Genomic DNA, 27,951 nt, shown 5'->3' on the forward strand with positions numbered 1-27,951 from the left:
CTATCACAGGCCTTCACCTCAAGATTTCACTAACTTAACCTGCAACAGGCTTTTTCTAGAAAAGCTCAAACTTTTTAGATTGAAGGAAAAAAAACAAGGACGCTGTCTCATTTAAAAAGAACTAAACATTGCCAAATCCTCCCACTGAAAAGCTAACACTCCGTAATGACTGCAAACCATTTATTCGATCTGAAATAAGGACTGAGACAGTTATCAAATACATTTTGCTAATTTTAATACAGCTCAAGGGTGAGATGTACAAGTATGCATTATTAGATGCTATCTAATCCTTAAAAAGAAATAAACTACGTGCACGCAAATCTCCAAATTAACCAGAGCTGCCTCTGGTGAGGCGTACTGAATAACAAATGACACTGCTGCAAATTTAGTCCCCTGGGTAAAATTATGCTGCATTAGGACAAAAAGATACATCATGCGCTGAGCAGAAACGAACAATAGAGTCAGAGAAGTAATCATTACCACTGATGAATAACCTTTTGATTCGCTGTGGTGCTCTTTCACATCCCAACAAATAACAATTGAGTATTTTTTTATGTTTTCTGTAAGCTTAAGGTGCCTCTTTAAATTTTTTAAGTGTTAGTCAATATTATTTGCCTGTGCATGGAAAACAGATGAACTTGGGGATTTTCCAGATTGCAGTGCATTCACAAAGCTGCAGTAAAGGCATGGATGTCACTTTCCATATGAGGCTTCTGAAACAAACGCTGCGATTACGTCTTGGATTATCTTTCTCACCCTTTGCGTAATGCACCATCCCCACAGTACACCCCTGGTCCATGTAATGACTACAGGAAGAGAACAAATCACACAACGAAAGCAAGTTCATGACTAATGATTGTAAATCCATTTGAAGGAGATAAACACAGTCCTAGTCAACTGCCTACCCACAGTCTAAGAAAGTGCCAGCTTTGTCAGATGTAGTCATGCTCCACCAAATATTAAACATCAAGGGTCTCTTGCTGACAGCAGCCCGGCTGTGCACTGTTATCCAGTTGCCTTATTACACTGAATAAATCCTCTCCATGTCAAGCACCATGCTTGGATTTTAAGACCTAATTTAATTCCAGCCATGTGCAGCTCGGGCGCTCTGATGTTTAAAGTGAGAGACACTGATGCAGGATGCTTTGCATATGCCAGAGGAAGTCGTGAAACAGAAATGTGCATTAATGGTACAAATTATTATGTTTTGGTCATCATCAGGGACATTTGGCTTAAATTCATCTATGATTAAATTACAGATTGTTTCCACAAAATGACCCAAATGTTTCCTCCAGCCTCCTGAAAAATGCATTTACATTCATAAACTAACACTGCTGTCCCTCTAATTGGATCCAAAGTTAGCAGTCTGGTAAAGTGCATAGTATGAGGGGAGATAAGAGCACAAAACTGTACCTCCTAAAGAACCGAGATTGGAGGAGTCTGTGTTGCTAATTCCACAGCAGCACAAAAAGGTTAGACTTTTAGACAGCCACCTTTTTATTTTTTAAACAAATTATTGAACTGAGGCTCAAGAGGAAAGTGAGGAAATATCTCTTGACCACGTATGCTTTGAATAAATTGCATTGTGCACTAGGAGGCAATATTCCAAGGCAGCATAATACAAGTGTGGAAATTGTTTATTTTCATCCGCCCTCCTGCCACCATTCATCCATACTGCTGCCAGCAAATACAATGACATTGTTTTTGAGACAGCTGGGAAATGTTCTAGTCATCACCCCCCAAACCATGTCTCTGCCAAAATACTGTGCACTGAGAATATAAGCCATCTGAGTTCAGACCAGTGTAAAAACAAAGAAGGAAAACAAACCAAGAGAGCAGTTTTAACGCATGGTTAGGCAGAAATAAATGCAGGATCACGGACATGAGGGCAAAGAATATCATACAGCGGGGAAAAAAGAAACGTCTGTGTGAATTTTTGAAAGGTTGAATCAAAACCTGCAATAAAGAAAATAGAAAAAAACATTTTTAGACAAAATACAAAAGCTTACTGTTTCAATTATAGATTTTTTTTAATGTTATTTTTGGTCATAATCTTTCTATTTTTCCTTTCCATGAGCACTGTGGTGCACTCCTTTAATTTTCTTCACTTTTTCTCCCAAAGTCTGCTATGCTGGAATTAAAAGACTGAAAGACAGATTTTCAACTTTAATACTTAATACAACAGTTTAGGGAATTTGTAAGATTCAGCAGAATTCAGAGAATGTCCAGAGATACAGAATTATTTGTATGTGTATTTAAACATTTGAGAATCAGGCCTCTTGAAAGAAAGATTCCAAATCTTCTGTCATCTCGGCCAAATGTTGGGAGGTGTTTGCTGCCACCTCTTGAGTTGCGGTTGATCCTTTGGAGGCGGAGTTTTCCTGTGACCTCTGCGGAGCATCCATCTCTCTCTTTATGTCCTTGCCTCCACCCAGAAGTTTCTGGCTCTCCAGAAAGTACTGGTTAGGGTGATTGAGTGAGAAAGATGAGTCTTCAATCTGTTAATAAAAAAAAAAGAGAAACCACAGGAGAAGGAAGGTCAGGAGATAGTAAGAACAGCAGGTTTAGTTTTCACAAAAGTGGCAGGTTGCTAGGGCAATGATTGACTGATTCAATAAAATGTCACCTTTTATAAGACGGTCATTTAGCATCTCCGTCAGTAAGGGGGATGTGCAATGGTTTACTAATTTACTAACGATTTACTAATGAGGACAGGAGGCTTTCACAGCCACATTAGTGCGCAAAGTCACCTGCTAACTATTCTATCGGAGCACAGTGAAAAGATGAAACGGCCTTTCAGGAAATAAAAATGTCAAAATCATTCATGATGAGTAAAAAACCCATTAATCAATTAGTGGATGGAATACAAATTCTCTTTCTGTGACCTTTTCTGTGATTTTTTAAATAATTAGGTAATTTGATTGATGTTTTCAAAACATTTCATTGTGGAAAAAGTAAATGATTTAAAATACCCAAACAGCGTGTCAGCATCTTCAGTTACCAAGGAGATATTTCACTGGCTATTCATACCTATTGAACCACTAGAGTACCGGCCTTCCTTTTAATAGTATTTTAAGGTATCTGCAAGTAGACCTAAATGCTAGTCCGTCAGCTCCTAACATTTTTTTTTTTAGAGTTGTTGGGATGATAAAAATTTAAAATGTGCATTCAGTCTGTATATTGCCATGTGAGGCAAATAAATTTATTTTACACATGACTGCAAAACATACTGTTTGTTATTTTATTATTTGTTTGCCTGGAGAAAATAAATGTACATGTAATGACTTTAACTAAACAAGTGACCCACAAATTCTAAATAAAAAACAATAAACAACCCAAATAGCCCCGGGAATATTCCCCACAAAAGGAACATCAGTGGAGATGTTCAACACCAGCACAGTTTATATCAGTGAATCAAATTTTGTTGCACTACTTAATTATACGGATAATAATGACAGCAAAGATATATTTTACCAGTAGTAACTGTTTCAGTTGGTAAGATTTTCAATATTTAAAAATCTTCCTATAATGAGCAGCAAAAAGATAAGGCACAAAATTGACTAAGTAAGTCAATCTTTAGCAAATTAGAGTAAATTAGAGTTCTAATGTATATTGAAATAAAAATGATTGACATTATTTTTTAAAAAGAAGATATGCATGTAAAGTCCTGGAAATCTACAGATTTAAGATTGACATGTAACATGATAAACACAGGCTAATGGATCTATGGTTTAAATTAAGACCAGGCTGAATTGTACTACTAGATGTACTATTAATGTACTCAGCAATACACACAGGGATTCACATCCCAAACCCAGCAGACCATTGTTTCGTTTATACTGCTTTAGTAGAGTGAAGAGATATAAATCACTGACAGAAAGACTGAATTTTAAAAATCTATCTAAATTCATGTAGTGTACATTTGTATACATTGAGTCCATTTAAATAAGGATAGGAACTTGTAATAACACTAAATAGTTACCTTACTAAAAGTGCAATGTGTCATTTTCCCCTATCAGCATTAATTGTAGTGATGCCTTCCTTTTGAAACTGAACACAATCACCTGTTGGCTTGTGAGCTAGTGGTTTTAGGCCTCGTGTGAGGCCTGGATCTTCTCATTACGCACAGAGTCAAATGTCAAACATGAAGCTGCCACATCCTGACTCATACCTTGCTGTTAATCTTAGTATAATATAAGTATATGTAAAGATGTGCTTAAGAGGATAAACTCAGTATTAAAGTGTTTATTAAGGTAGGATTAGATGTAAAGTTTGACTTGTTCCTGAAGCCAGAGGCGTTGCCCCCTGCTGGTCATTAGAATGAATGAACTGACCTCTACTGTCCATTCACACTACACCAAAAGCTGTGTAAATGCAGTGCATCCATGTGTGCAAACTCCAGCTGAATGACCTGAACAATCTGCAGTAACAAGAAAATGTGTTGTCACTTTCAGTCCTAGCTTTGCTGACTGAACAGGATGATGACTCACGCACATAAAACAGCTTAAATTAAATAAGCATCCACAGGGGGGCAAAATAGATTGGAATGCTATAATAAACCTATGAAAATTAAGCGGCTGTGACAGACTGCTAATGATGGATGGGATGACAGTTTTGGGTCTCTCCTGAGCCTTCATGCATGAGATGCAAGGACCAAACCCCTGCCTCTGACACAGGTACCCCTGCTTACTCCCTGCATCAAATGACTCCACTTACATTGTGTGTCAGCTCAAAGTATTTCTGGCATGCCAGCTGGTAGTGCATTCCTTTAACCAGCTCCAGGATCTGCAACAAAAGGCACAGTTCACAAAAATTAAGGTTAAACTTCTACACCTTAGATACTGATACAGCAACTCTACAGAGAATACTGTTGCCAATTTTTGCTTCCCCAGCCCTCTATTTAAAATGACTTTATACACTTCTTTTTTTTAGTAAATCATCATGACAGAAGTGAATACATCCTTCAAAAAATCTCTTCAAACCTAATAAAAACAGATCACATACATATTTAGGCTAATCTAAATATTCATGCTCTGGGTCAGCTCTTTGGAGAATAACCAGTGGCAATGATTACAGATCTCAATTTTGGGGGATTTTTATTTTTTTTTGCCTTCTGAAGCTCTACAAAGCGGAAAAGGGAGAGGGTGAACACCCAGCCTGCAGCCCAACTTTTTACTGGGTCACATAAGAACGGCAACGTTCTGGTAATAAAGCCACTGTAGTGTGCAGTGAGACTGCATACTCGGGGTGAGTGACCTGCTGAAAAAAGAAAAATCCCAAGTTATCAGTACTCACTAGGAGAGAGACACTTCTGAGGAGTCTGCCTGAAATTAGTTCCTTCATTATTCCCCAGATTCCTGAAGGCTGCCTCCAGCATGAAACTGCCACCAGCATGCTAAACACTGAGGCTGGGGTTAGATCAGTGTCGAGCTACGCACCGTTTCAGTCAGACTTTGCCGTTTTTATCAGAGCTTTAGTTTGCTTAGTGGAATATGAGGAGCATTTGCTAAAATGCACACAAATGATGGATAATATAGGAACAATACAAGCTGTGTTATTATGGTAAGGCTTTTATTTTGTGAGGTTTATTTCTGAAGGTTCCTCTGGGATTATAGAACAACGTCTTAGATTCACAAGACATTTCGTGATACTATTAGTTATCTTTACCTTTTTGGTCTCTCAGAAATAAATCTCTTTTATATTCACAAAACCTCATGTGTGAATATATACCCAAACGTCTCTACAAATGCTGCACAGATTGCCATAAATTATTGACTTGTATATTAGTTTTTCACCTTTTTTGTAAGCAATCTGCACACCATCTCCCCGCTGAAAGGGTTCAGCAATTTTTAGAAGACTGTTTATTATCAGTAAAACTCAAAATATTTATATGTAGTTGTATTTACCTGTACTGATTTTTCTGTGTAAAACTGCTCCAAATCAAAGCTGTACCACATGGCATTAGCTTGTCCCGATCAGATGTGTGACAAAAAAGGTGATAATGTAGGTAGGGTCAAGTGATTAAAGCCCAGAGACCAGTCCAAGACCATCTGTGATGGAAAACTGCATTTCCATTGACACAATCAATGTGGAAATGATTGTTTTTATTATCTATCTATATCTATCTATATATTAGGGGTGCAACGATACACAAAATTCACGGTTCGGTTCGGTTCTATACTTTGGTGTCACGGTTCGATATTTTTTCGATACAAAAAAATGTTCATGCCTTTTTAATTTGTCATTTATTAAAATTATAAATATATATTTTAACTCAAAAGTACCGTTTTTAAATTGAATGTTGCTGAAACAAAAGTAATTAAAAAAATAAATATATCTCAGGGCTCTCAAAATTTCAAAATCCCTGGTAGCCCTTCGGGCAGGGACTCTTCAGTTTTTGGTAGCCCAAAATAAATGTAAGTAGCCCGAATAAAAAAAGAGAGGAATTTTTTGATTGATGTTTTGTTTCCTTTACAATATTATACATTAAAGTATAATATTGTAAAGGAAACAAAACATTAATCAAAACATTTGTTGAAAAACAAATTACAACATTGTATAAAAATTACAATCATCAACTCAAATACTTGGTTCTAATTGAACAGAAATTTCTATGAACTTGTAAGAACTGTGTAGGACATGAATCAGTCTGTGTCAGATCCTGAATTTGAAATTTGCACTGAAGTCACGGGTAAGAGGCAAGTGGAACCAAGATCTAGGCCATTTGCTTTTTGAAGTTTGCAAAGACTGCTAAATTGTGCCAGTGGTAGTTCACTCTTTGCAACATAGTACGCTGTTCTAAACAGATTTTTCAGGTTTATTTTTAGTATGTTATTTGCAATTGGTGTTTGTTCTGGGAAAGATATTGCAGATGAGCAATAATGTGTTTCTTGCATTTCTCATGGGTTCTAATGGGGGCCTTTCTTAAAATGACTGGTCCCAGTAACAAAGGCGCTTGTCGACTCAGAAATCGAGGGAAAACCAACAACACACCCGGCAGAACATTATGTTATTTACACAGGTGCACATAAGTGGTCCGCATGTGCGCATTCGCTGTCAAAATAAAAGACACGCACCAGATAAGAAGTTGCAACGCGCGTTTGCGTCCATATAAAAAGCACTGTTTTTGTCCGCTAGAGTGGGATTTTCACGGCACATTCCGCACCACATCTCTGTGCATTCATCATTTGCAACCACTTTTCCGAGAATACGCGCTTCTTTTGTGGTTCGGACTCCTTCTGACATTTGTTTGGAGGTGGAGGAACACCAAAGTAATTGCTTAAAGGAGCTTCTTCGACATCTTTAAGAGTTCTAAACAAATGTCTCTCCTCCTCCAGAAAATCTTATGTATGCAAACACGCGTTGCAACTTCATATCTTGTGCGCGTTATTTTGACAGCGAATGCGCACCTGCGGACCACTTATGTGCAGCCCTGGTTATTTAGCTCATCATATTGCAGCCACAGAAATTCTTTTGTCCATGAAACCATAAAGCTGCACTTTCTTTTTGCCTTATAGTCTGATTTGTCATAACTTTTCCATTTTGTGGTAAGCTTTTCTTTGGCTGTCACTTCTTCACCCTGACCTGTCTTATTTGGCTCAGCAGAACTAAAATATATATCCGGCTGCTTTTACACACGCACACACACATAACGGTCAGCGATTCTCTGCGCGATCAACCTCTCATATGTTTAAGCTTGCTGCTGGAGATTTCACTTGTCATGTTTGCATAGTAAGCTAACGATTGATAAGACGATGTCAGAGGAATTGGTGCGCAAATTATCATCACTCACCAATCAGTGCTGTCGCTCTCTATACACAGTTCGCGCCATTGCAAAGTGAAAGCAAAAAACAAGCGCAAATTCAAACGCGATTTCAATATGTCACATATTGACAGTGGCTCACCGATGCCAATGACATAATTACCCAGCTACATTTCCGAAAGAATGCAAAAGCATTGACATATTTTTCCTTCCTAAAATAGCCCGACGGGCAGGGAAGAGATAGATTTTGGTAGCCCGACTGGAAAAAATCGCTAGCCCCGGGACGTCGGGCTAGCGATTTTGCAAGCCCTGTATCTGATTGAGGAATCACTCATCTTTGGAAAAGAGAGTTTATTACAGAGAAATGGCTCTTTCCAAAATAAAAGCAATACTATACGCTTCTTCTGGGCTATATTCTCAGCAGCATATTGTAGCGGGTCAGGGCTGTTCAGGGTTCTGTTTGTACAGTTATGTTTTGTTTATGTTGCCATAGTGACAGGTGACGCCCTCTCGCTGCGACGGTGTGTCCTTCCGGGGTCAGAGGGCGCCCTGTGTGTTGTTGTTGTTGTTGCTGTGCGGTTGCCGCGCTGAGCAGTTAGCTAGCGGCAGTGTTCTTCTGCAGATGTCAATAAACGGCTGTGCTCCCTGGCTAGCTCACGGGAAGCGAGACCAAACGACACCTCCGTCTCCACCTTGTCTGAGCTCGCCACAATATTAAACATATCAGGTCCCCATAAGGAGAATCATGTGCTAACGGCTGTCTAAATGACTCGGGTAAAGTTTGTAGCATGCATGCTTGTTGTTTTTGTCTGCTTCCACTTGTCTTTGCACTAGGATGATGTCGGCGTAAATGTGCAGTCATATTCGTTGTGTTCCCACTAGTGCTGTCAGCGTTAATCTCGTTGAAATGACGTTAACACCACAACACGGCAAATCTCCGTTAACAAGCTACCCCTGATCGCCCCGTGCATGGGGCTAGACGGCCAACACGTTAACGAGCTAACTGCGCTAACACACTAGTTCCCACCCATGTAATTGAGCATTGCATGGCACATCCAACATACTGTTTTACTTTAGTCCATGACACGCTTACCTTCAGGGTCATACGTCACATGAAAACCAAAATAATTCCAAACGCCAGATCTGAATGAGGGTGGGGGAGGTTCAATTTGCCATGTTGCAAGGAGAGCTTAACTTCTGTCTGCTAGCTTGCCCTGCGCTCTTCCTTCTGACGATGCTGTCTGTGTTGAACGCTCAGTGGATCTGCGCTCGACAGTGCAGCCTAGGCGGAGTAGTCGAACGCAGATTCACTGAGCGCTCAACACAGACAGCATTGTCAGAAGGAAAGTTGATAAAATAAATTACAAATTTTGTATTGTTTGATACATATGCGTACCGAACCGAAAGCACTGTATCGAACGGTTCAATATCGATACGAGTATCGTTGCACCCCTAATATATATCTATATCTATATCTATAGATATATATATATAAACAAAAGAAGCTCTATTCTGCAGGGGGCATTTACAATATTTAAGACCAACTGCCATTGGCTACTAACATGAGTACTATTTGGTGGTTTCTAAATTATTTCTTTGACAGTTTTTATAAATCCAATAAGATTGCTGGCTGAGTTTTGTGAGACTGAAGAAGAAACATAACCCACATGCTGTCCCCAGTCAGAGAAGGGAATTGTGGCTAGAGGGCTGTTCAACCATTTGACAAACCGACTGTGGACAGATGGCACCCACCTGATTGATTCCACTGGGAGACACTTTGTACACTTGAAGCTTCTGCTTCAGCAGCTCCGGGTCGCTGTGACGGAATGGACATCCTACAAAGATAAGGTGGGATTTTATTTAAAGGGAAAAAATGCAAATAAAGAATTTCAACAGTTGGAAGAAAATAAAGGAGCATGAAAGCACATTAAACTATAACTGCAGATTTGCACAGATTTAGCGAACACATAGCAAAATGTGTTACTGTTTCCAAGCCAACCACTTCTTCCAACAGCCGTCAACTCACCATGATGGTCTCCTTGGCTGGGTGGGTTTGATAAAATCACCTTCATGCAACTGTAGGGGGTGTAGTCTGTTCGCTTTCCTTCTTTGCCAAACATGTGGCGGATGCTGTAGGCATATGCTTTGTCAAACTACAGAAAGGGAGAGAAGGAGAGAGGAAGCGAAAGGCATTAGTGAGGATGAGAGTGTAAGAGGGACAAGGTAAGGGTGAAAAGAGTCATTGTCATACATCATGTCAGTTTTGACAGGGTGTTTTCCTCAATGAAATATAGAGCTATTAGAGAGAACCTGCTGTAGAGGTGTCGCCACACTCGAGATAGTTGAACCACGGATGCTGTAATATGGCCATCTTTCTCAGAACTTTTGCCCACTGCCCTGTAGAAGGACTCAATTCAATATGAAGTCGATTTTAAATTCAACAAAACAAGGCCCCAGAACACAGTTTAATGTGCACAGCACTTTTGTAATCCTCAATGTGCAGCTCACATTCAGATGAGCAGTTCAATCCTCTAAACTGCTCTAATGAGTTTACTGTAAGTAAAGCAAGCATTTTATATTTCAGTACAGCAGTTGTTTGTGTGAATGTCTGCCGTTGCCGTTCATTGTGTAACAGGCGTTTTGGATTCAACCTATTGAAGGTGACATGCTCAACATGCCAGTCGTTTTAGCTTTGACCTGCCCAGAGTAGTACCCCGCCTTTCGCTCAGTGACAGCTGGGACAGGACCCCTATGATCCCAAACTGGAAAGCAAATTAAGAAAATTGATGATATTATGGGATGGATATGCTGAATACATGGACTGTAATTACTACTCTTTATATTTTATAGACTTAAAAAAAAATAGTGATAGATTTCTTGACAATGAAAATGATCGTGTTTTTTGCCCTGCATAAAAATGAATATTTAGTACTAACCATCAAGTGTACAGTCAGACTGAATTTACACTCAGATAAAGCCAGGTCTTGTTATATCTTATTCAACAGTTCAACGGCTTAAAGGCAGCAGAACTATGCAAATCCTGGTTTGATATCTTGAAAACCCTTTACCTGATCTGCCCTAAAAGTAGGAGATCAAAGTCAAGGACACACATGAACTGTATTACAGACCTCTGAAATCCTTCTCATCATCTTCTAGCTGGTTATACTTTTTGATGGGGGTCATTTTACACAATCTTTGCAGTGAACTTTTTATTGCACAGTAATTCTGTGCAGTCATTAAAATGCATCGCAGTGACCGTGCCTTTAAAAATCAGACTGTAAAATACAGGGAGTGCGCTCTGACAGTGGCAGAACACAATCAACATGACTGCACCCATCATAACACATTAATGTTGCAATAAAACCCTGCAAACTTACTAATGTGCCAAGCTGCAGTGGCAATTTAAAAACTTGTAAAACCTTCTTTAAGTACGATAAATCAAATAATAAATATAAGAGGTCTTTTCCTGATTTAAGACTCCCTTACTCTATTAAAACAAAGCACGGGAACTCCACAAGTGTTACAGCATATTCAAGATGTTACCTGGAATTTAAAAAACAATCATTTCTAGGCTAAGAGTGACACAAAGCCTCAAAAACCATACTAAACAGTCATTTGTCCCAGCAAAGCTGAGGTAAAGCACAACCTGGCGTGTGAATGAAACCCCTCTAAATGTGTTTTTTATGTTTTTGTTTTGCCTCAACCTACACTTCAGATAATCCTGGATATACCCCGATACAGCTGACCCCCAAACTGAGCAAATTTACAAAAGATGCGTTCAATGGAGTTGAGCCAAAGCTGCTCTTATGCATATCTTGGCTCATGGGACTACATCACTATAACATCCCCCCACACTCTACAGCACATTCACAAAATCCTGAATTAGGTCACAATCAAAAGGGATTACTTAAGAGTGAGGGAGAGTGTGTGTGCGTGTGTAAACTTGGCATGGCTTCTTAGGCTCAGCCCATAGTGACTGATGTGCTTATAGCTCCAATCCCTCTCATGTTAAATACCATTATAATACATTTCCCTTTCAATCTGCACAACGGGCCTTTTCACACCAAAAAACAACAACATAAAGGTGAGTGACTATAAAATGCAGGAGCAGCACACGAGTTAAGTAGTCTGATGTGGCAGAAAAGAAGACATTGATCGCTTTTTAAAAAGGTCATTCACGCAAAATTAGCATTTAACTAAATATTTGAAAAATTAGAGCAGCAAAGTCACAGAAACACAAAATCTGTAACTCGTGAAACAGCTTAAACTAAATGGGAGGACTTAAAAAAACTTGAAAAAACCAAACAAAAAACATCACTGTGACAGTTGGAATTTTAAGGAATTTTTAATTTTAGCCTATTTTGACATGTTAAACTAGGAAAACTCTGTCTGTGTGTGTGTGTGTGTGTGTGTGTGTGTGTGTGTGTGTGTGTGTGTGTGTGTGTGTGTGTGTTTGGAGGGGGTTGCATTGGTTTCTTCAGCTTCAGAGTCCTGGTGTTGCTGTCTCACTGTCAAAAGTGTCATGGCTGACCGTTCTGCCTTAAAAGCACAGGGCCACAATGTTATTAGCAACACCTGTGTCATATCTGCTATCCCATGTCATAACTTTTGCAGTAGGTGCCTATTATAGCTTCACCAATACGGAATTTGACATCACTGCCAAGACACATGGGCTGTTATTCTTTGCCGACAGATCCCATAAATTTAAATTTTGAAGAATTGCGACCAAAATATTGCCACTGGGTAGCTTTTAAACTCAGCATGAGCAGTAAAAATAAAGGAAACTCTCGGACTATCTGGCTTTTAAACATTATATATCACATATGTGATTTACTGGCAAATATTCTGTTAATTTGGGTCTGGAATTGAGTTTTTCAAGCTGCTAAAATAGTGGTCCAAGAGGAGAAAAGACACAAAAATTCTAATTAATTCCTACATCCTGATGCTACTAATGAGTTGAATGTTGTTTAAGAAAGAAAGAAAGAAAGAGAAAGAAAGAATAAAAAGAGAGAAAGACAAAAATCATCTCAGGATTTATTTAATATGGGGTAGCAACAAAGAAGCGTGGGGCTCCTTTTAAATTATACTGAGATAAAAATAGCAAGGTGCACATTTGTAACACATCTCCAAAAGCAGTTAATATGACGTGTCATCTAATGACTCATTTGTTCAACCTACATTATGAAAGAATGTGTCAGTTAGTGGAAGTTAATTAACCTTAAATTAACATTTGAAAAACAAGTAGTTTAAAAGCAGGCCAACCCCCTCAAGGCAATGCAACACACTCAAATGTGGTACAAATAGACACTCCTCCAAATGAATTGGCCAACTTCTGTAGCAAGAATAATGGATAGATCAAGTTGATTTCATCAATTTTCTCTCCCCCTCTAGTCTAATATTACATTGCCTCTTCCTCCGGGCCTCCCTTTTGGCAATGCTGCCTCCCATCTTTTTCCTCTGTGCCTGTCGCATACTAATGAGCAAGCTTTGTGCAGCCTGCCACAAAGTGCAGTCCCTGACACAACACATACATCACTGAGAGAGCTGTGATCTGGTCAGCGTGATTCTGCTGCCTCTGCTGTGGAAGAAGAGCAGAGCTTTGTGCACAGCTACTTGCTCTGAGAACTTGTACACGGGACCCAAGCCACCTCTGTACAGGGTGCTAAAGAGGGCTGTGCTATACTATGGGGCTCTCACTGAGACTGCTTTACTAGGGTTAGTAAAGGGTTAGTAAATTAACAGCTTAAAAAAAGTGAATGGAATACCTTCGTGGCTCAAGTAAAATTCCTTCTTTAAATATCTGCATTCAAGAAAAAAAAAAAACCTCACTGAACTAAACTCTAAAATAGCTATCCTGACATCAATCATGGTTCGCATTAGTGCAAAACTATTTCTGAGTGCTCCCCAAATTATTCAGTGATATTTTTACTTTTCATCTCCTTAGTATGCATGCATCTGTATGTTCTCCAACCAGAATTACCCTACTTTAACTATCTTTTGGAGTGAATATCTATATTTGAAATGGCAGAGTACATCTTTTAACCGTTCCCAGAACACAAACACTACATATTGCCAAAAAAATATGCCTATTACAATTCCAATCAAATTGTATGTCCTAAACATGCAACTTTTTGTGGCTTTTATGGATTGCAATCATGCAATAAACAGCAGTGAACAACAGTTTTGTGTCTCTTCGATTAATATTAGACATCAGGGTTGCTAAAATTCATTAGCCTCCCATTGATCCCATGTACACCCTGCTTCTGCAAAGCTGGTCTTTCCCATGCAGCAAAAAGATTTGAACCTTACAAATGACAAAGCACCTGCTTTCTACGCAGCTACAACCATGTGCATCTTTGTGTATCCATTCTGATCAGAATCCTGTAATCTGTTTCCTCATTACTCTTTCAACTGAGGCACCAGCAAGAAACAGGGGCTCAAGACAATCCCACATGCTTGGACAAAATGTCTGGCTGATGCAAAACATGACCCAGACTGGAAAGAGCGCAGGCTACCTGGGGTGACACGACCAGGATGCCAGCCGTGTGATCTACTACTACAAATTAGTATTCAAAGACTACAGGGCTCTGGGATCAAGGCCCGTCCATAAGGACAACCACACCAGACTGCTACATCAGGTGTCTATTCAACTCACCACAATCACTTCTTGGCACTTGCTGTGGAGTCTGTTAATACTGTATCTTTTGATGAGCACTCAAAGCTGCAATCCACTTATGTGTGAGCTCTGCATGGATGTCAGCATTAGTCAGATCCACAGTATTTCTGCACATCTTATAAAATATAAATGATTTGATGACAGCAGGTAAAAACACCTCATTCGCAAGTACTTTTGTAACTAACACAACAAACGTTTTCTCAATGCATCTTTTAATCTAGAACAAACGCACCAGGATTTAGAGGTTTCCAGACTTCAAGACAATGAAAGGTACCCATTTAAGAAAATAAAGCTGACAAATATTTTGGATTTTGCATGTTGAGTGGTGCATATAATTAAAGTGAATAGAATTGCTGACTAATCAGCTCTTAAATTAGGTTGGAACAGAGCAGCAAACAGTCATAAGGTGTAACAGTGAGTTCAGTGTGGAAGAGCAAAACACACTCAAAGAACTGGTTGAGTAAGGTATGCTTAACTCGATATGTTTAGATCCCAACTTTAGGAGAGATTGTTTTCACATCTAATGAACATTAGAGTGCATCTTTTAGGAAACGTGATATCTCAAGAAATTCCCAAATGCCCACACTGTGGATGGAGCATTTTAAAACAAAAAGCCTACTCAAAAACCACAGGGCAGCCATATTTCACGTCTAAGATAGCCCAGACAAGGTGAGGCATGTGAGGAGGTTTCCCACATTCTGTAGTGCTTACTGTAAAGGCAACTAAAAAAGCAATTTGATACAACAAGAGAAATTAAGAAGTTATTTTCTTGATAGATGATAAGGAAATGCTTTAACATTTATCTGAATCGATGTACGCATGCCAGACCAATTCAGAGACATCCCATCTAACAAATGAGGTATGATCACAAAGTCCTGCAATGCTGCAAACCAAAAATACTTTGTGCGCTTTGATGCATAAAGCATCAAAGGGAAGGCTTGAACTGTGGTGAGTACAACACAAAGCGCTCGAAAATATGCTTGTTTTTTGACATCAACAACAAAGTCTCCACCTTTAAAGGCTGTTATTTTTCACACAGAGAGGAAATCCAGCATGCATGGCGAGTAAGTGTGTTCATATCGCTGGAAGCCAGAGGTGAATAAGAGGATGGCCTTGAAAGTGAATAGCAGCATAGTTTGTGCTTTTAATAAACCCACTGAACTTTCTGATCACACCTCCTAAAGTATCTGCAACTATGGTGAATCAACACGGGAAACAAATATCCCCGGCCCTGTTAACATAACACAAACAACACGATCATATCCAAACTTTTAGAGTCAAGTCAAAAAAATCTAAAAAATTAATAGTCTAATAAATTTATATTTAAAGCCTTGCAAGACTAAAAAGCATGATTCATAGCTACTTAACTCCACAGCATGAAATTCTATTTGTTCTATCTGAGCTGGTCCATTATGTGGAGTCTCCTGTCACTTCTCTCTCTTACTCACATAAAGAGTGAGCGTTTTCTTCATGCAGAACAATTTTAATGTCTTTACTGTGTCTGTCTCCTACCGAGAGACATAATAACCCAACTCATAACCACTTCAGTTTTCATTAGCCTCATCAAAGCACTGAGTGCACCTAATGACACCAGTGAACTTTCCTTCAATCAATAAAGCTTTGATGGAACCACTTAATCTCCAGTAAAAGCAGCCCCACCCACTGAAGTGTTGAGCAGACCAGACCAAAAACCCTCAGTCTGAGAAATTCAGACATCACTGTATCACTATATTTTACTTAACTTCCAGCAACATATGTACCATCATATGTTGTAAAAAAAAAAACAAAAAAAAAAACAAGAATGTTTTGAAATGGGATCAAATTTAGCCTTTAAAATAATAAAAAACTGTAGCCCGTGTTATTTCTGGGGTGGATGAACGGTTACTGAGTCAGGGCTCGCAAAATCGCTAGCCCGACGTCCTGGAGCTAGCGATATCTCCGGTCGGGCGACCAAAATCTATCTCAACCCCGCCCGTCGGGTTATCATATACCCCGACGGGCGGGGGCTGAGATAGATTTTGCGAGCCCTGCGAGTGATGCCTGTATGTTATGTAACATTTTGTTGACAATGAACCAATTATGAATAGGATGGACTGAACCACCCTTCACCAGGAGAGCAGGTAGAAGGCATCTGTTGACATCTTGTTTTAAAGATACTCAGAAAATATTCATTTACAAAGCATTAAAATGTATCAACATTACCTTGTCTGCATCCACTTTGCCTCTTATGAACTCCATTTTCCAGAACTGCAGTGCCTGATCCAAAGACAGGCCGATACCTTTGAGGAAGAGACCGTATTGCATCCGACCTCCATGGCGGAGATGATGGTTTTCTCTAAGAGACTGGTGGAGCTGCCTCATACACAATGGGAATGACTTCCCTGAAAGCTGTAAGCAGGTAATTGTTAATGACAAACCTGAAGAAATGCCTTATATAATTTAGATTTTCCTATAAGTACATATTTTGCATCTATGAAGTACAAAGGATATTAATTAAGTGAAATTAAACACCACATATTTTTGTATTCACTGCCCCAGACCAGCAATAAGGCCCTTCTATGCAAAAAGGCACCTTGAAGAATTTGCCATGCGAAGAAATTTCAAGAACAGATGTTTAAAGCAACTTACTGAATCAATCTGATCCAAGGAGATTTTCCCAACATTCTTCTGGATGCTGTAATCCTGTCCCACATAGGCATGACTAAAAGAAGAAAAACAATACATTATACACGTGTGTAGCTGTCAACGATCTGCTGATTCAATGACAGCAGAGCCTCAAACCTGTGCACCAGGAGCTTCATATCATAGCTTTCCTGGCTGAACAGCACCTGTAGATGCTACAGTACTTTTGGCCAGTCTATTCAGTGTTTACTGTTTGCCAGGAACTTAAAGTAGAAAACTCAAATGATCTTTTTTAGATACATTCAGCAGATTTAAAAGTATTATACAAACACCCATAACAGCTTAAGATGACGTCTTCAATTGTCTTGCTTTGTCCAACCAAGACTACAAATAATAAAAAGAAGCCAAAATCAAAATATTTTCTATGAACTCAAAGATCTACACCGTTTATTCCCTTACCCTGTTCTTAAAACTGCGACTGTCTCTCTACCTTGTAATTACCCATGTGAACTAACACGACTACCATCCAATATTTTCTCCCAGAAAAGCAGCAGGCATGGTAGATAAAACAGTGCACAAGTTGGATATTTCTAGTAACCTTATGCTGGAAGCATTATTCTGAACACGCACCAAGGGGCAAAAAGTTTCCACAACATCTGGACTTTATTTAAAGTGTCTGGGTTAACTCAGACCAACCAAAGACACTTTGGTGCAGAAGATCAATTGTGCTAGAAGTCTTTTTCATGGCCACACTGGCGAAACAGCAGCGATGTTATTCATCCTGCTTCTTACCTGAGGTGGTTAAGGAGAGGTTGGAGCCGTTCATCAGAATGCACTGCTGGTAGCGAGCGAGCCGTCAACTGCAGGAGAGATGGGCATCACATGAGTAATGGCAAACAGTCTAGGTCAAAGTGTTATAACGGCCCAACGTTGCAGGTTAAGTGCACCTGATTCGTTTTAAACTATTTGCACTTTAAACTAGCGCACAGAATCTCGTAATTAAAGCTGTCTTTCTGGAGCGCCGTTATCCAAACAGATCAGAAACGTGTAAACAATTTAAACCAAAAGTTAAGTTCGCCACAGTATCTATCATTAAAGACCTTGATTATGTGTTGCTCAGTGTTTACTAATTTCCAACGAAAAAAAGAAAAAAGGAAATTGCTGGCTGTGCGATCAATCCTGCGACACCTATGTGAATCCACGACATTCAAAACAAATTACAAAAGTCCTGCTTTACTAAATGTATCCTTGTAGCCTCTTGTCAGCTTAGTGTATCAACGCCCTTAAGAGTGATAACGTTAATGCATCTCCACGCAACCTTGGCTTAAAAAACAGTAAGATGATTTTTCTGACTTCAGGTTGAGCAAATCATTTACGCAACACATTTTAACACCATCCTAAAACATGTGACAGCAACTGTCAGGCTATTCTTTACGACATCCTCCGACTTGCAGCTTTCGCATGCTGTCTCAGTCTAAAAACAGGCAGCTGTAGGCCTGAATTATGCTTTTTTTATTAAAAAAAAAAAGAAAAAAAAGAAACACCCCTAAAGATCCATGTTCATCCCTCTGCAAAAAAAGCTTTAGTCTAAATCCTGACTCTTGACTTTTAGCCAGTTCCAGGTCTGCCTTGAACCATGCACCAAAGACATTTTAAGATGCAGCATTCTGTTTGTTAAACTGAACAACAAACCAATAAATGGAGTCACACGGAGAGGCAGCTTTCCGTTTCATACCTTTTTAATGACACGTTCTCTGTGATGTCCCCTTGCTGTCCCCAGCGAAGGAGAATAACCATTACAGTAACACACTGGCTCACTTACAAGAATACTAGTTTTGTTGAATTATTCCATTCCAGCAGTTAGTGGTCTGGATAATTACCTGAAAATTGGAGAATTGCAGAACCGAACAAACTTGGTCTTTTTCATTTGAGCTTTATTTTTCTCTTCTAATTTCTAAGCTGGTCCTTCCTGATCAACTGTTGTATGTCAACAATAGTGCAAATGCAGTGACGTCCTGTACTATACCATCCACGCAAACGGGTTTCCCGACACTGGTTATACTACAACCTGAGAGGTTTTCAGAATCATAGTTTTCCCTGTGATTCTGAAAACCTCTCACCTAAATGCTACACTTCTTTCTTTTTGAGAAATAAAAAGCACCAAATTGCTCTGCATTTATTCTCAGGTACATCTGAAACTACTCTCAGAAATCACAATCCGATCATTCTGGTTATCAAACAATTCATTTAGACAGAAGGGAGTTTTAGATAAGTAGTTCAAATTGCCACAGAGCATTTTAGCTCAGTGGCTCAAAGAAGCCCACTCTTTGTCATGAGGACACGATATTAACTGAGAAGACAGTGAAAGTGGCTACTCTGTTACAGTGACAGACAACGTAACACAACCACATCACAAAAGCTGAAGTGTGCATTGAAATGATTTTCTCTTAGAACTGCCGCTCCTTTGTTTAAGCTACCGTTTAACTTAAAATCCGTCGCTAAAATCAGCGTTCTAGTTTAAAACACTACACGGAAGACTGATGTACAATTACAGAGGGGAAAACAATATGAAAGGTATGCACGGTAATGGCTGACACATATTTTGCAGGCACTGATAACGTACTGTATGTGAAAAAAGCAAATGAAATAATCATGAAAGGTCTTTGAAGACAAATAAAAATAAAAAGTGATTAGTGTTTTTTTTAAACAGGTGCACTTTTGATAAACTCAAAGGTCGTCTTTGGCTGTGTTACAACATGTGGCCGTACAAAGGAGTAATTTTGTCATGTAGAGTAAATGTATGTCTATCGTCTACTGGTTAATTAGGATGTGAGAACCTGGGTATTGATGTTTTGATGTCCGAATAAAGTGAACTCTGACCACCCGATGTGGATCTATACCAGGAAAAGAGCCAATTTTCAGCAAAGGGTGCCAAACTATAAAACACTGACCCCTCATATCGATCCAATATTTACTCCACCTTACTGTACCAATTAATGAGCAGAGTGTGGTCTACTTCAGACAACTTTGAGTTTCTTCCTACATTTTCAGCTTCTTGTGCCAAAAATAAAGCGACGTCTTCTCTATAATTCTTTTAAACAGTGGCTTCTCTAATCTCGAAATATGTGCAATTCTTGTATCCACCGCTCTTACCACTCTATAACACAAAATGTAATTCACAAATACTGGTAATTGTAATGAAATAAAATATTGTTTTCTGTGTCTCAGTACAGCAAGACATCTATTTCAAGATTTCTTGCCTAATTAACGTTGATTAATGTCTATTCATAAACCACAAACTGACACTGCCTTTAGTTGCTGCTCCTTGTGCTCATTTCGCCATCTGGACTACTCACCACCATGGAGCTGAACTTGGGTTGTCTTCTCACATATATTATATATTTATTTAAAAAAAGAGAAAAAAAAAAGGGGGGAAAAAAAGGCCTCTGGTTCCCAAAACATTGCATTTCAAGTCCCTCAGGACATTCTAAGCAATGCAAAAGCTTGGTGATACGGTGCCATCATAAACCCCCTTCAGCAGCCTTTAAAAAAAACATCATGCCTGCAGGGACAATAAGCACTTTCCTACTAGATGTCCCAAATCTTTCCTCCAGACATTTTCTGCCACATGTGCATACTTATTCCCCTCATTTGAACCCTGTGTTTCTACCATTTCCCTCGGGGCACTGAAAGCAACAATGGCAATTTAATAATTCTCCTTATGGAATCGGGGATTCTGCATGCACAAATGGCATGAAAATGGCCACTAGTGTAAAATAATATAAAGTGAAGGTGTGATGGAGTGAGTCACAAATAGGGCTGGGTATCGTCACTGATTTCTAGAATCGATTCGATCCACGACTCGATTCAATTCGATTCTATTTAAATCTGGCAAATTTTGCCTCAGACAGTCAGAAATATTATAATTCAGATCAGTACATTTACATATTTTTGTATCTATAAAAAGGAAGCTGACACTCGCAAGACTTTATCAAAGGTGTGAGCATCACAGCAGATGCCTTTGTGTCAAAGTAGCTGAAGATAAAACAAAGAAAAACATGAAGGTGATTTTCCTGGCCTGGATTTTATAAAAATATTCTGCAGTACATCAAAAATGAAAGAAAACCATTAATCAACATATTAACATTACCTCTGAAGTTACAGCGGTTTTATTAGAGACACGGCTAAGCGTTTTGCATTTTGAATAATTTTAAAAAGTTTAAATTTGTTCAGAAGCCTATTGAACGGCAGAAATTAGGTTTTCTTTTCGGAAGTAAGTAAAAGGGAAAAAAACAGCGGCCGACAGCGCTGTAAGAACGGTAGACTTGTGCGTAACAAGCAAGCGAATAATGCAGAAAACAGATTTTTAGACGGGAAACTGTTCTTGAAGTATACAGAGAAAGCGAGAGAGAGAGAGAGAGAGAGACAGCAAGCTGTGCATGAAGTGTGGTGGAAGCAAAACAGCAAAAGTCAGAGGGAATTCATGACGATGTTTTTGTGAAGCGTAGTTTGGATCTTCTTTTGGTGCTGGTTCGGTCAATAATGTTTGGAGAGAGATAAAACTAACAGCTTTAGAATCAGCGCAAAAGGGGCGTAAACACAAACCGCAGACCCGCCGAAACATCGGAATCAGCGAGCTGTCGGCTTTCAGCCCCGACCGTGTCCGTGCCGTCGGGTGAGAAAGGCGACATCTCACTGATTCTGATCCGTCGGAGGCTCCGAGCTTTGTGTTTACATCTTTGTGCAGAATCTGTGTACCTGCTCTCATTTACTGTTTTAGCTGTTTGGTGGTTCTTGAAATTTTGTGAGGTTTAACCTGAGATTCTGGCGTTTCGGTCAAAATAAATTAATAGTTAAAAAAATCGATTCAGGATTTTAATGAATCGATATCACGTTATCCAAGCCAGAATCGATTTTAATCGATAAATCGATGATCAAAACCCACCCCTAGTCACAAAGGTGATGATTAAAGATAGTATTGTACTGGAGGCAATAAAATGGGCCTACATGTTTACTGTAGTCTGAACAATACTGGAGTTCAAAGCATATGCAGATTTGGAGGTTTTAAAAAGCTCAGATTTAAGTTTGAACTCTTATGTTTAGGCTTAAAAAGCAACAAAATGCTGAGAATTCTCAATTGTGCTCCTCCATTATTGTGTTAACAACACAAAAAAAATAAAATTTCACTTACTGCAAGAGCTTTAGACAGCCTTGTGCGGAAATCATTGAGAACAATGGTGACAATATCCTGATGGGGAATGTATGCATAGCCTTGTTTGAGGTACACTTTCCTCAGTCGCACAAGATCCAGGGCATCTTGAAAAGGCACCTTTAAAACGTAATGACAGTTGGAGGAAGAAAAAAAAAACAATTAAATCATTAATGTGTTCAAAGTATAAAGGCCAGCCGTGTGTCCTTAGTAATTTGGCTGCTTAAATTGTGATCCAAGGATACAATTTAAGCTCAGCAAACCAAATGGGATGATTTACATTCTCCCAGTGAAAATGATTGTCAGTAGCAAGGAAATTTAAATTAAACTCTAGCTTTTAAATTCTGTTAATAGAAAAACTGCATTTAATCCATTTGCATGTTAAATCATTATGAGTAGAGACCTGACTGACAGAACATAATCACAGCCTTTAAAAGATTTGCCTACTATGCACATCGGAATATACAACATAATGTCAATGCATTTCTTTAGTAGGAGTAAGATAAACACATGTGGCGTTGTAATTCTACATTTGGAAAAGCTGGATTTTTTCCATAATGTTGGTTTAAACTGCCCCGGGGAGAAATATTTGCTCATTTATTTCATATCGGTGATGATCTGTCTCTATCTGATGAGATACTGGCTCCAGGGGATGAGGGGTTTATTAAAAAAAAAAAAAAAAAGTAGCGCTAAGCAGACAAATCAGAGTTTTACTCCAGTGTATAAAAGTACTCTCACACATGTAAGCATTACACAATAGATATGATGCAAATGAGAAAGCTTGAGGGGTAATTTGTCCAAGTCTAATACTGGACAAAAAGAAGACGTTACTAGAATTCAAAACACAGGATCCAAGATGTTCTGCAAAGTCTGACCAACCTACCTTACACCATATATTATCATGCACTGTGCTATTACCTTTAATGATCGCTACTTCAAAAACTCTCCTGAATGACTCTTAACTATGCAGAAAGAGAACTCGAGCCATCATGACACATCAACCTAACAGGGCCACTGTCTAGATGTCTTGGAAGTTACATTCCCTCTGTGGTGTGTTCGTGAATATAAACTATAACCTACACTATATATATATATGTCTCACCTTGTAGAACTCGTGTTCCTTCACCTTGATTCCACTGACGCCAAAGCTGGAGTTTATAAGTTGATCCTTCAGCGCAGTCTTCTCCTCACTGCTAATCTGAAAAGTTGTGAGATTTCATTGAGGAGTTGCATAAGCTGAACTGTTAATATGATGTTAATAAGCTTGTGGAAAACAAACATTGTTTAAAAAACCCAAAACAAAAACCTAAAGTTGGCTTTGTATTCTTGCTTATACCCCGCCACCACCATGTTATCCAAACCTACTGTAGTTCTTTCCTTTTGTGAGCCTAAAAGCAAAACAGAGACTAAGTACACTATATAATATATAGTGTAAACTATATGTATTATATTTATGTTTTGGGATTTATTATTAAAAAAAATAATACACACATATTTGAAATATAATTTTTTCACAATTAAATCTTTTACTGAATAGGGCCAACTTTTTAAAGATGGAAGATGTTATGATGATTGAACAGCTCCACCTAGTGAAAATACAACTGAACACCACTATGCTGTGTATAGAAACAACTTGCATGGATTTAGGCCCGTGTCCTCAACATACTCTGAGCCTGACATAGAAACAAAATCCAAGATATATTTTCTAAAACACATTATGGTGAAGAGGCACTTAAATGTAAGTTAATCAAATATAAGTAAGTAAATTTTCAAGGTGATATAAAAAAAAAAAAGACTAATTGTGTGTTTCTGAATAAGTCACTATTACAAGAAGACAGAAATTTCAAGTTCCCAGTTGGAATTTTTTTGTGGTAAGCCTCCTCAACTTAAATTTCCAGAAAAAAAATATTTTTGAAATATGTCAAGTGTTTTCTTTAGGAAAGCTTACTGTGTCATAATGGAGATTATTCTTGTGAAGAAATGCCAGTTGTTGTTTTGGGACCAACTCAGTAAAACGGAAGCGGAAAAGATCAACTTCCTGTTGTATAAACCAGCGCCTCAGATCTTCCCTTTGAGAGACAAATGGAAATAAACATTTATCTTTTGCAGCTGAACAACTTCTATTCTGACCACATCTTCCAGTATTCCTAAATGGAGACTAAAGACTTACGTTTGGCAGTAGGCCAGTCTGAGAATGAAGTGGGAGATATGGTCTTTTCTTCGTTTTTCATATTCAGTTGGTCCACTTTGAGACTTCTTGTCATCCTTAAGAGTTAGAAAACAATTAGGTAATTTGAAAGACAAATAGATGTCAATTATTTAATCATCATTCACCACTTCTTGTCATGTTGTACAGTTTTTGTTTTATGTACATATATGACTAAAAGTCATGTTTATGGTAGCTGTACACTAACTTCCATTATCTCAGGCTCTTGTAATTCAGCATAGGGTCTTAAAATGTTAGTAAATGAGTCACGTTTTCAGCAACACCCAGCAGTGTCTCTTCTTTACTAATACAAATACATTTTATTGCTAAATCATGCTATTTCATCACTATTGCAAAGAGAATTTGATGGATCCTGCGCAAGCTTAACTCCTCAAAGTCAATACTGTGTCAATACACATCGAGCTAAACACTGGTCTCACTCTAAAAGCTATGCCAGTTTATTAGATATGTCTCACTCACAAGGGGGGCACAAGCACCATGAAGTGCAGTGCGATATTACAGGACCCTAACCAAATCCAATCCCTGTGTTTTCATTAAAACATATAGCGGGTAAAAGTTTAAAAAGAAATCTCTTTGTGATAAAGCTTTAGTTGAAGATGTTGACAACACAATGCAATAACTGACTCATTAATACTGTTTAAAGGTGCACAATGGGAAACATACTCACAGCATCTGGTCTGTAAGGAAAGTTCAGAGCTTTAAGCTGACTCTCAAGTTTGTCTCTATACGGATCTGTAAGCTTGACATGGCTCACGCCCAAGTTCTCCACAGTCTTCAACACTACAGTGGCATTAAAACAAACATTACAAACCACATGTCCTAAATAAAATGTATTACACAAGAGCAGAGAAAACAATGCTTACAGTAATTTTCATCATTTGATTTCACAAGTAGTATGAGACAAATCTTACACTTCAGTCGTTCCACAGCAAATGTTTCAAATTCAGAGAGAGAGATGTTTTCAAGAGGAGGCTGTCCATAAAACTGCAGCTGCTGCCCATAGAGCTCCGACTGAGGGTTAGTGCTAATCTTCTTTCTTCTGCCTCCAAACTGCATAGTGCCTGATGGTAAAAGAAATCAAGCATGTTTTAATGTACCACTTGCTAACAAGCTGGGTCCCAAACCTGCCATATCTGATGTAGTGAGCCATTGACCAAAGCGACATTCAATACAAATTCATGGAAATTAAATAAGCTGTTCTTATTTCAAATGCATAACGCTTGATTTTGCCATTTTCTCCTTACTAGGAGTTGAATAAATAAAACACACTATTGTGGAGAAGACCCGAGCCACCATTAAAACGCTTATAACTAACAAACATTAAGAAATTCACTGAGCTTCTTTGATTTCAAACAGTAAAGGATGCTGCCATACAAAATCAGAACAAACGAATTACTGCACAGCATCTGCTATTAACCTTTAACCAGTCAGTGCATAAGTGGCACCCGGTATCACTTAAAGCAAAACTTGGCAAACGGAGCTTCTCCTTGACTAATCTTCTCTTCAATCCATAGCTGAGAGACTGTGATGAAGAGTCGAAATGTTCCTGACATCTAGAAATCAGCCTCTGCACACAAACTGAACTGACAGTGTGAAGCTGTGTATGTTTTGTTATGTTACACTGGCTCAGCAGTCAGTAACTGTCGTTCTCATAAACTCAATTTCTACATTTAAGGCTAAATGTAGCCGCTAACAGAGACTATTTAGCTTAAGTTAACAATAGAGCCCATAGCAAGACGTTAAGGGTAGTGAGAAACAATCCAACTTTGACGTTTGCTAGGTATCAGATTTGAGTTTAAACTGCGTTGAAAAGACCGAGCTCAAAAACAGCCCGAGAAACTTATTTCACGGTTGAGGAGCAACAAGAAGCATATAATACTGTCGTTACATTACCGATTAGATGACGCTTTTAGACTCCAAATAACGCAGTCCCGCCAAACAAAAGGGGCTGTTCAACAAACGCGGGTAAAAATATGACGTTGCATCCGACACCGGAAGAGAACGAAAGTTGTGAAGTGGTGTGTACTCGTTTTACTTTTTAGGACAGCCCGCCCCGTCTCTCAAAGTAACGATGACCTCCATGAAAAAAACAGGCAAACAGTTTCTTTTAAAATACTATTACCCAAACTTGGCTTGAGCCAAGACAAGCCACTGCTATTTCACACTATGTTTCCATTTCTGTTTTTTGGCGTTTGAACCAAATCCGACACAAACTCACGGGCGCACGTGTATTACATAACAAATGCCCCACTAAAACGCGGGTTCACCTTATCTTCAAATCAAGAAAATCATTGTTTTTCAAACGATTAATAACAGCTTTGAAATTAAACTTTAAAATTTAAAGATATTTAAAAAAAATCATACAGAAACCCCTTTCCCAAATGCCCATTTGATAAGGTTGGTTGAACTGATTTTCTTCTGAAATATCACTACTCCACAGACAGTTTACCTATCAGATCAGCAAATTTCCACAAATAAGGATTACTGGCATTGTCCTTAGCATATAAACTTCTCTTCACACAGACACTGCATATGGATATACGGGTGTGTATGTAGGAATGAATGAAACACCGCATGTTTGACACAAGAATGTTAGATTTAAAATAAACAGAATATATTCTGTAAAGCACTTTCAGGAAAGGTTTAAATTCCATGTCATTTATTCCTATGATTTTTGTGGTCGAAATAGATCAGAGATTTCGCATTTATTTTTCCACTGTATGTAATCCAAAGTATTCTGGTTTGACGTACAAAAGTTTTGTATTTAGAGAAATTGGTAAATGGTCATGTTATATTATAGAGACATTTTAGTTTATTTTGTGGCTAACTCAATAAACAAAACAAAACAAAAATTCTAACCCAAATTTTGCTCATTTTTGGTAAGTTTCATATGCATACAGTAAAATGAACCTATACAAAAACAAACGTCGTTACGTTTTTAACTGACATCAACCATTGCTACAATTTTCTCAGCAGACGGTTAGGTGTTTTCTGCCTTTTTTTAAAAAAAATGAAGCTGCAGTTATTTAAAGTTATTTAACAAACTATTTGATAGTTTCACATTAATGACACATATTCAGAAAGGGAGAAACTGTAGTGGAAAGTACATTTACTCCCTTTTAACACATTTCCGTGTTTCTGCTTTATAACATGCATTTTACTTCACATACCTGAAAGTATTCACTTTTTAATCCGGTTGTGAGTCATTTTCACACGCTTTTTTCTTGGTTGTTGTGATCCGTCCACATAAAACACGCGTAGAAGACATATATAATGGTTGTGAATAAAAAAATATCAACAATAATTCAGCGTTTAAACAGACGTGACTTTTAGGGCTAACATATGAGAACTACAAGTGTTCCCAAGACTCCCGAGGACAGAGGCGCGTCCACGCCGACTCTCTTGCTTTGTGCATTCTTTGGCTCTGCTGCTTAGCAACAAACACTAGCGAGCTA

The 27,951-nt window shown here is 38.5% G+C and overlaps 1 protein-coding gene across 2 annotated transcripts; it reads right to left on the reverse strand.

Annotated features, from left to right (window-relative positions):
• Nucleotides 1–1,619: 1,619 nt before the first annotated feature.
• prim2 (DNA primase subunit 2) lies at nucleotides 1,620–27,885 on the reverse strand. Of its 2 annotated transcripts, none has more exons than XM_040001870.1 (14): nucleotides 27,667–27,885; nucleotides 25,408–25,557; nucleotides 25,164–25,276; nucleotides 24,440–24,534; nucleotides 24,218–24,338; nucleotides 23,372–23,467; nucleotides 22,252–22,389; nucleotides 17,853–17,920; nucleotides 17,067–17,139; nucleotides 16,641–16,826; nucleotides 9,789–9,915; nucleotides 9,515–9,597; nucleotides 4,717–4,785; nucleotides 1,620–2,498 (listed from the first exon to the last, which is right to left on the reverse strand). In XM_040001870.1, the coding sequence occupies exons 2-14, from the start codon at nucleotides 25,550–25,552 to the stop codon at nucleotides 2,271–2,273; spliced, it is 1,542 nt and encodes a 513-aa protein (XP_039857804.1). In that variant the 5' UTR covers nucleotides 25,553–25,557; nucleotides 27,667–27,885; the 3' UTR covers nucleotides 1,620–2,270. The 2 variants fall into 2 exon arrangements, with proteins under 2 accessions (XP_039857804.1, XP_039857803.1); XM_040001869.1 differs by lacking the exon at nucleotides 27,667–27,885 and adding an exon at nucleotides 26,390–26,521.
• Nucleotides 27,886–27,951: the final 66 nt, after the last annotated feature.

Source organism: Simochromis diagramma, unplaced genomic scaffold (assembly GCF_900408965.1).
Source record: "Simochromis diagramma unplaced genomic scaffold, fSimDia1.1 OVJJ01000421.1, whole genome shotgun sequence".
NCBI lineage: Eukaryota > Metazoa > Chordata > Actinopteri > Cichliformes > Cichlidae > Simochromis > Simochromis diagramma.

What these genes read in the sequence shown, in the direction of transcription:
- prim2 (XM_040001870.1), bottom strand. Translation starts at nt 25,552, where the DNA reads ATGCAGTTTGGAGGCAGAAGAAAGAAGATTAGCACTAACCCTCAGTCG. An exon ending in GGCTGTCTAAAGCTCTTGCA is followed by an intron (nt 17,921 to 22,251) that starts GTAAGTGAAATT and finishes TCTCTCCTGCAG; the next exon opens with TTGACGGCTCGCTCGCTACC. An exon ending in CCTCTCCTTAACCACCTCAG is followed by an intron (nt 17,140 to 17,852) that starts GTAAGAAGCAGG and finishes TTCTTCTTTTAG; the next exon opens with TCATGCCTATGTGGGACAGG.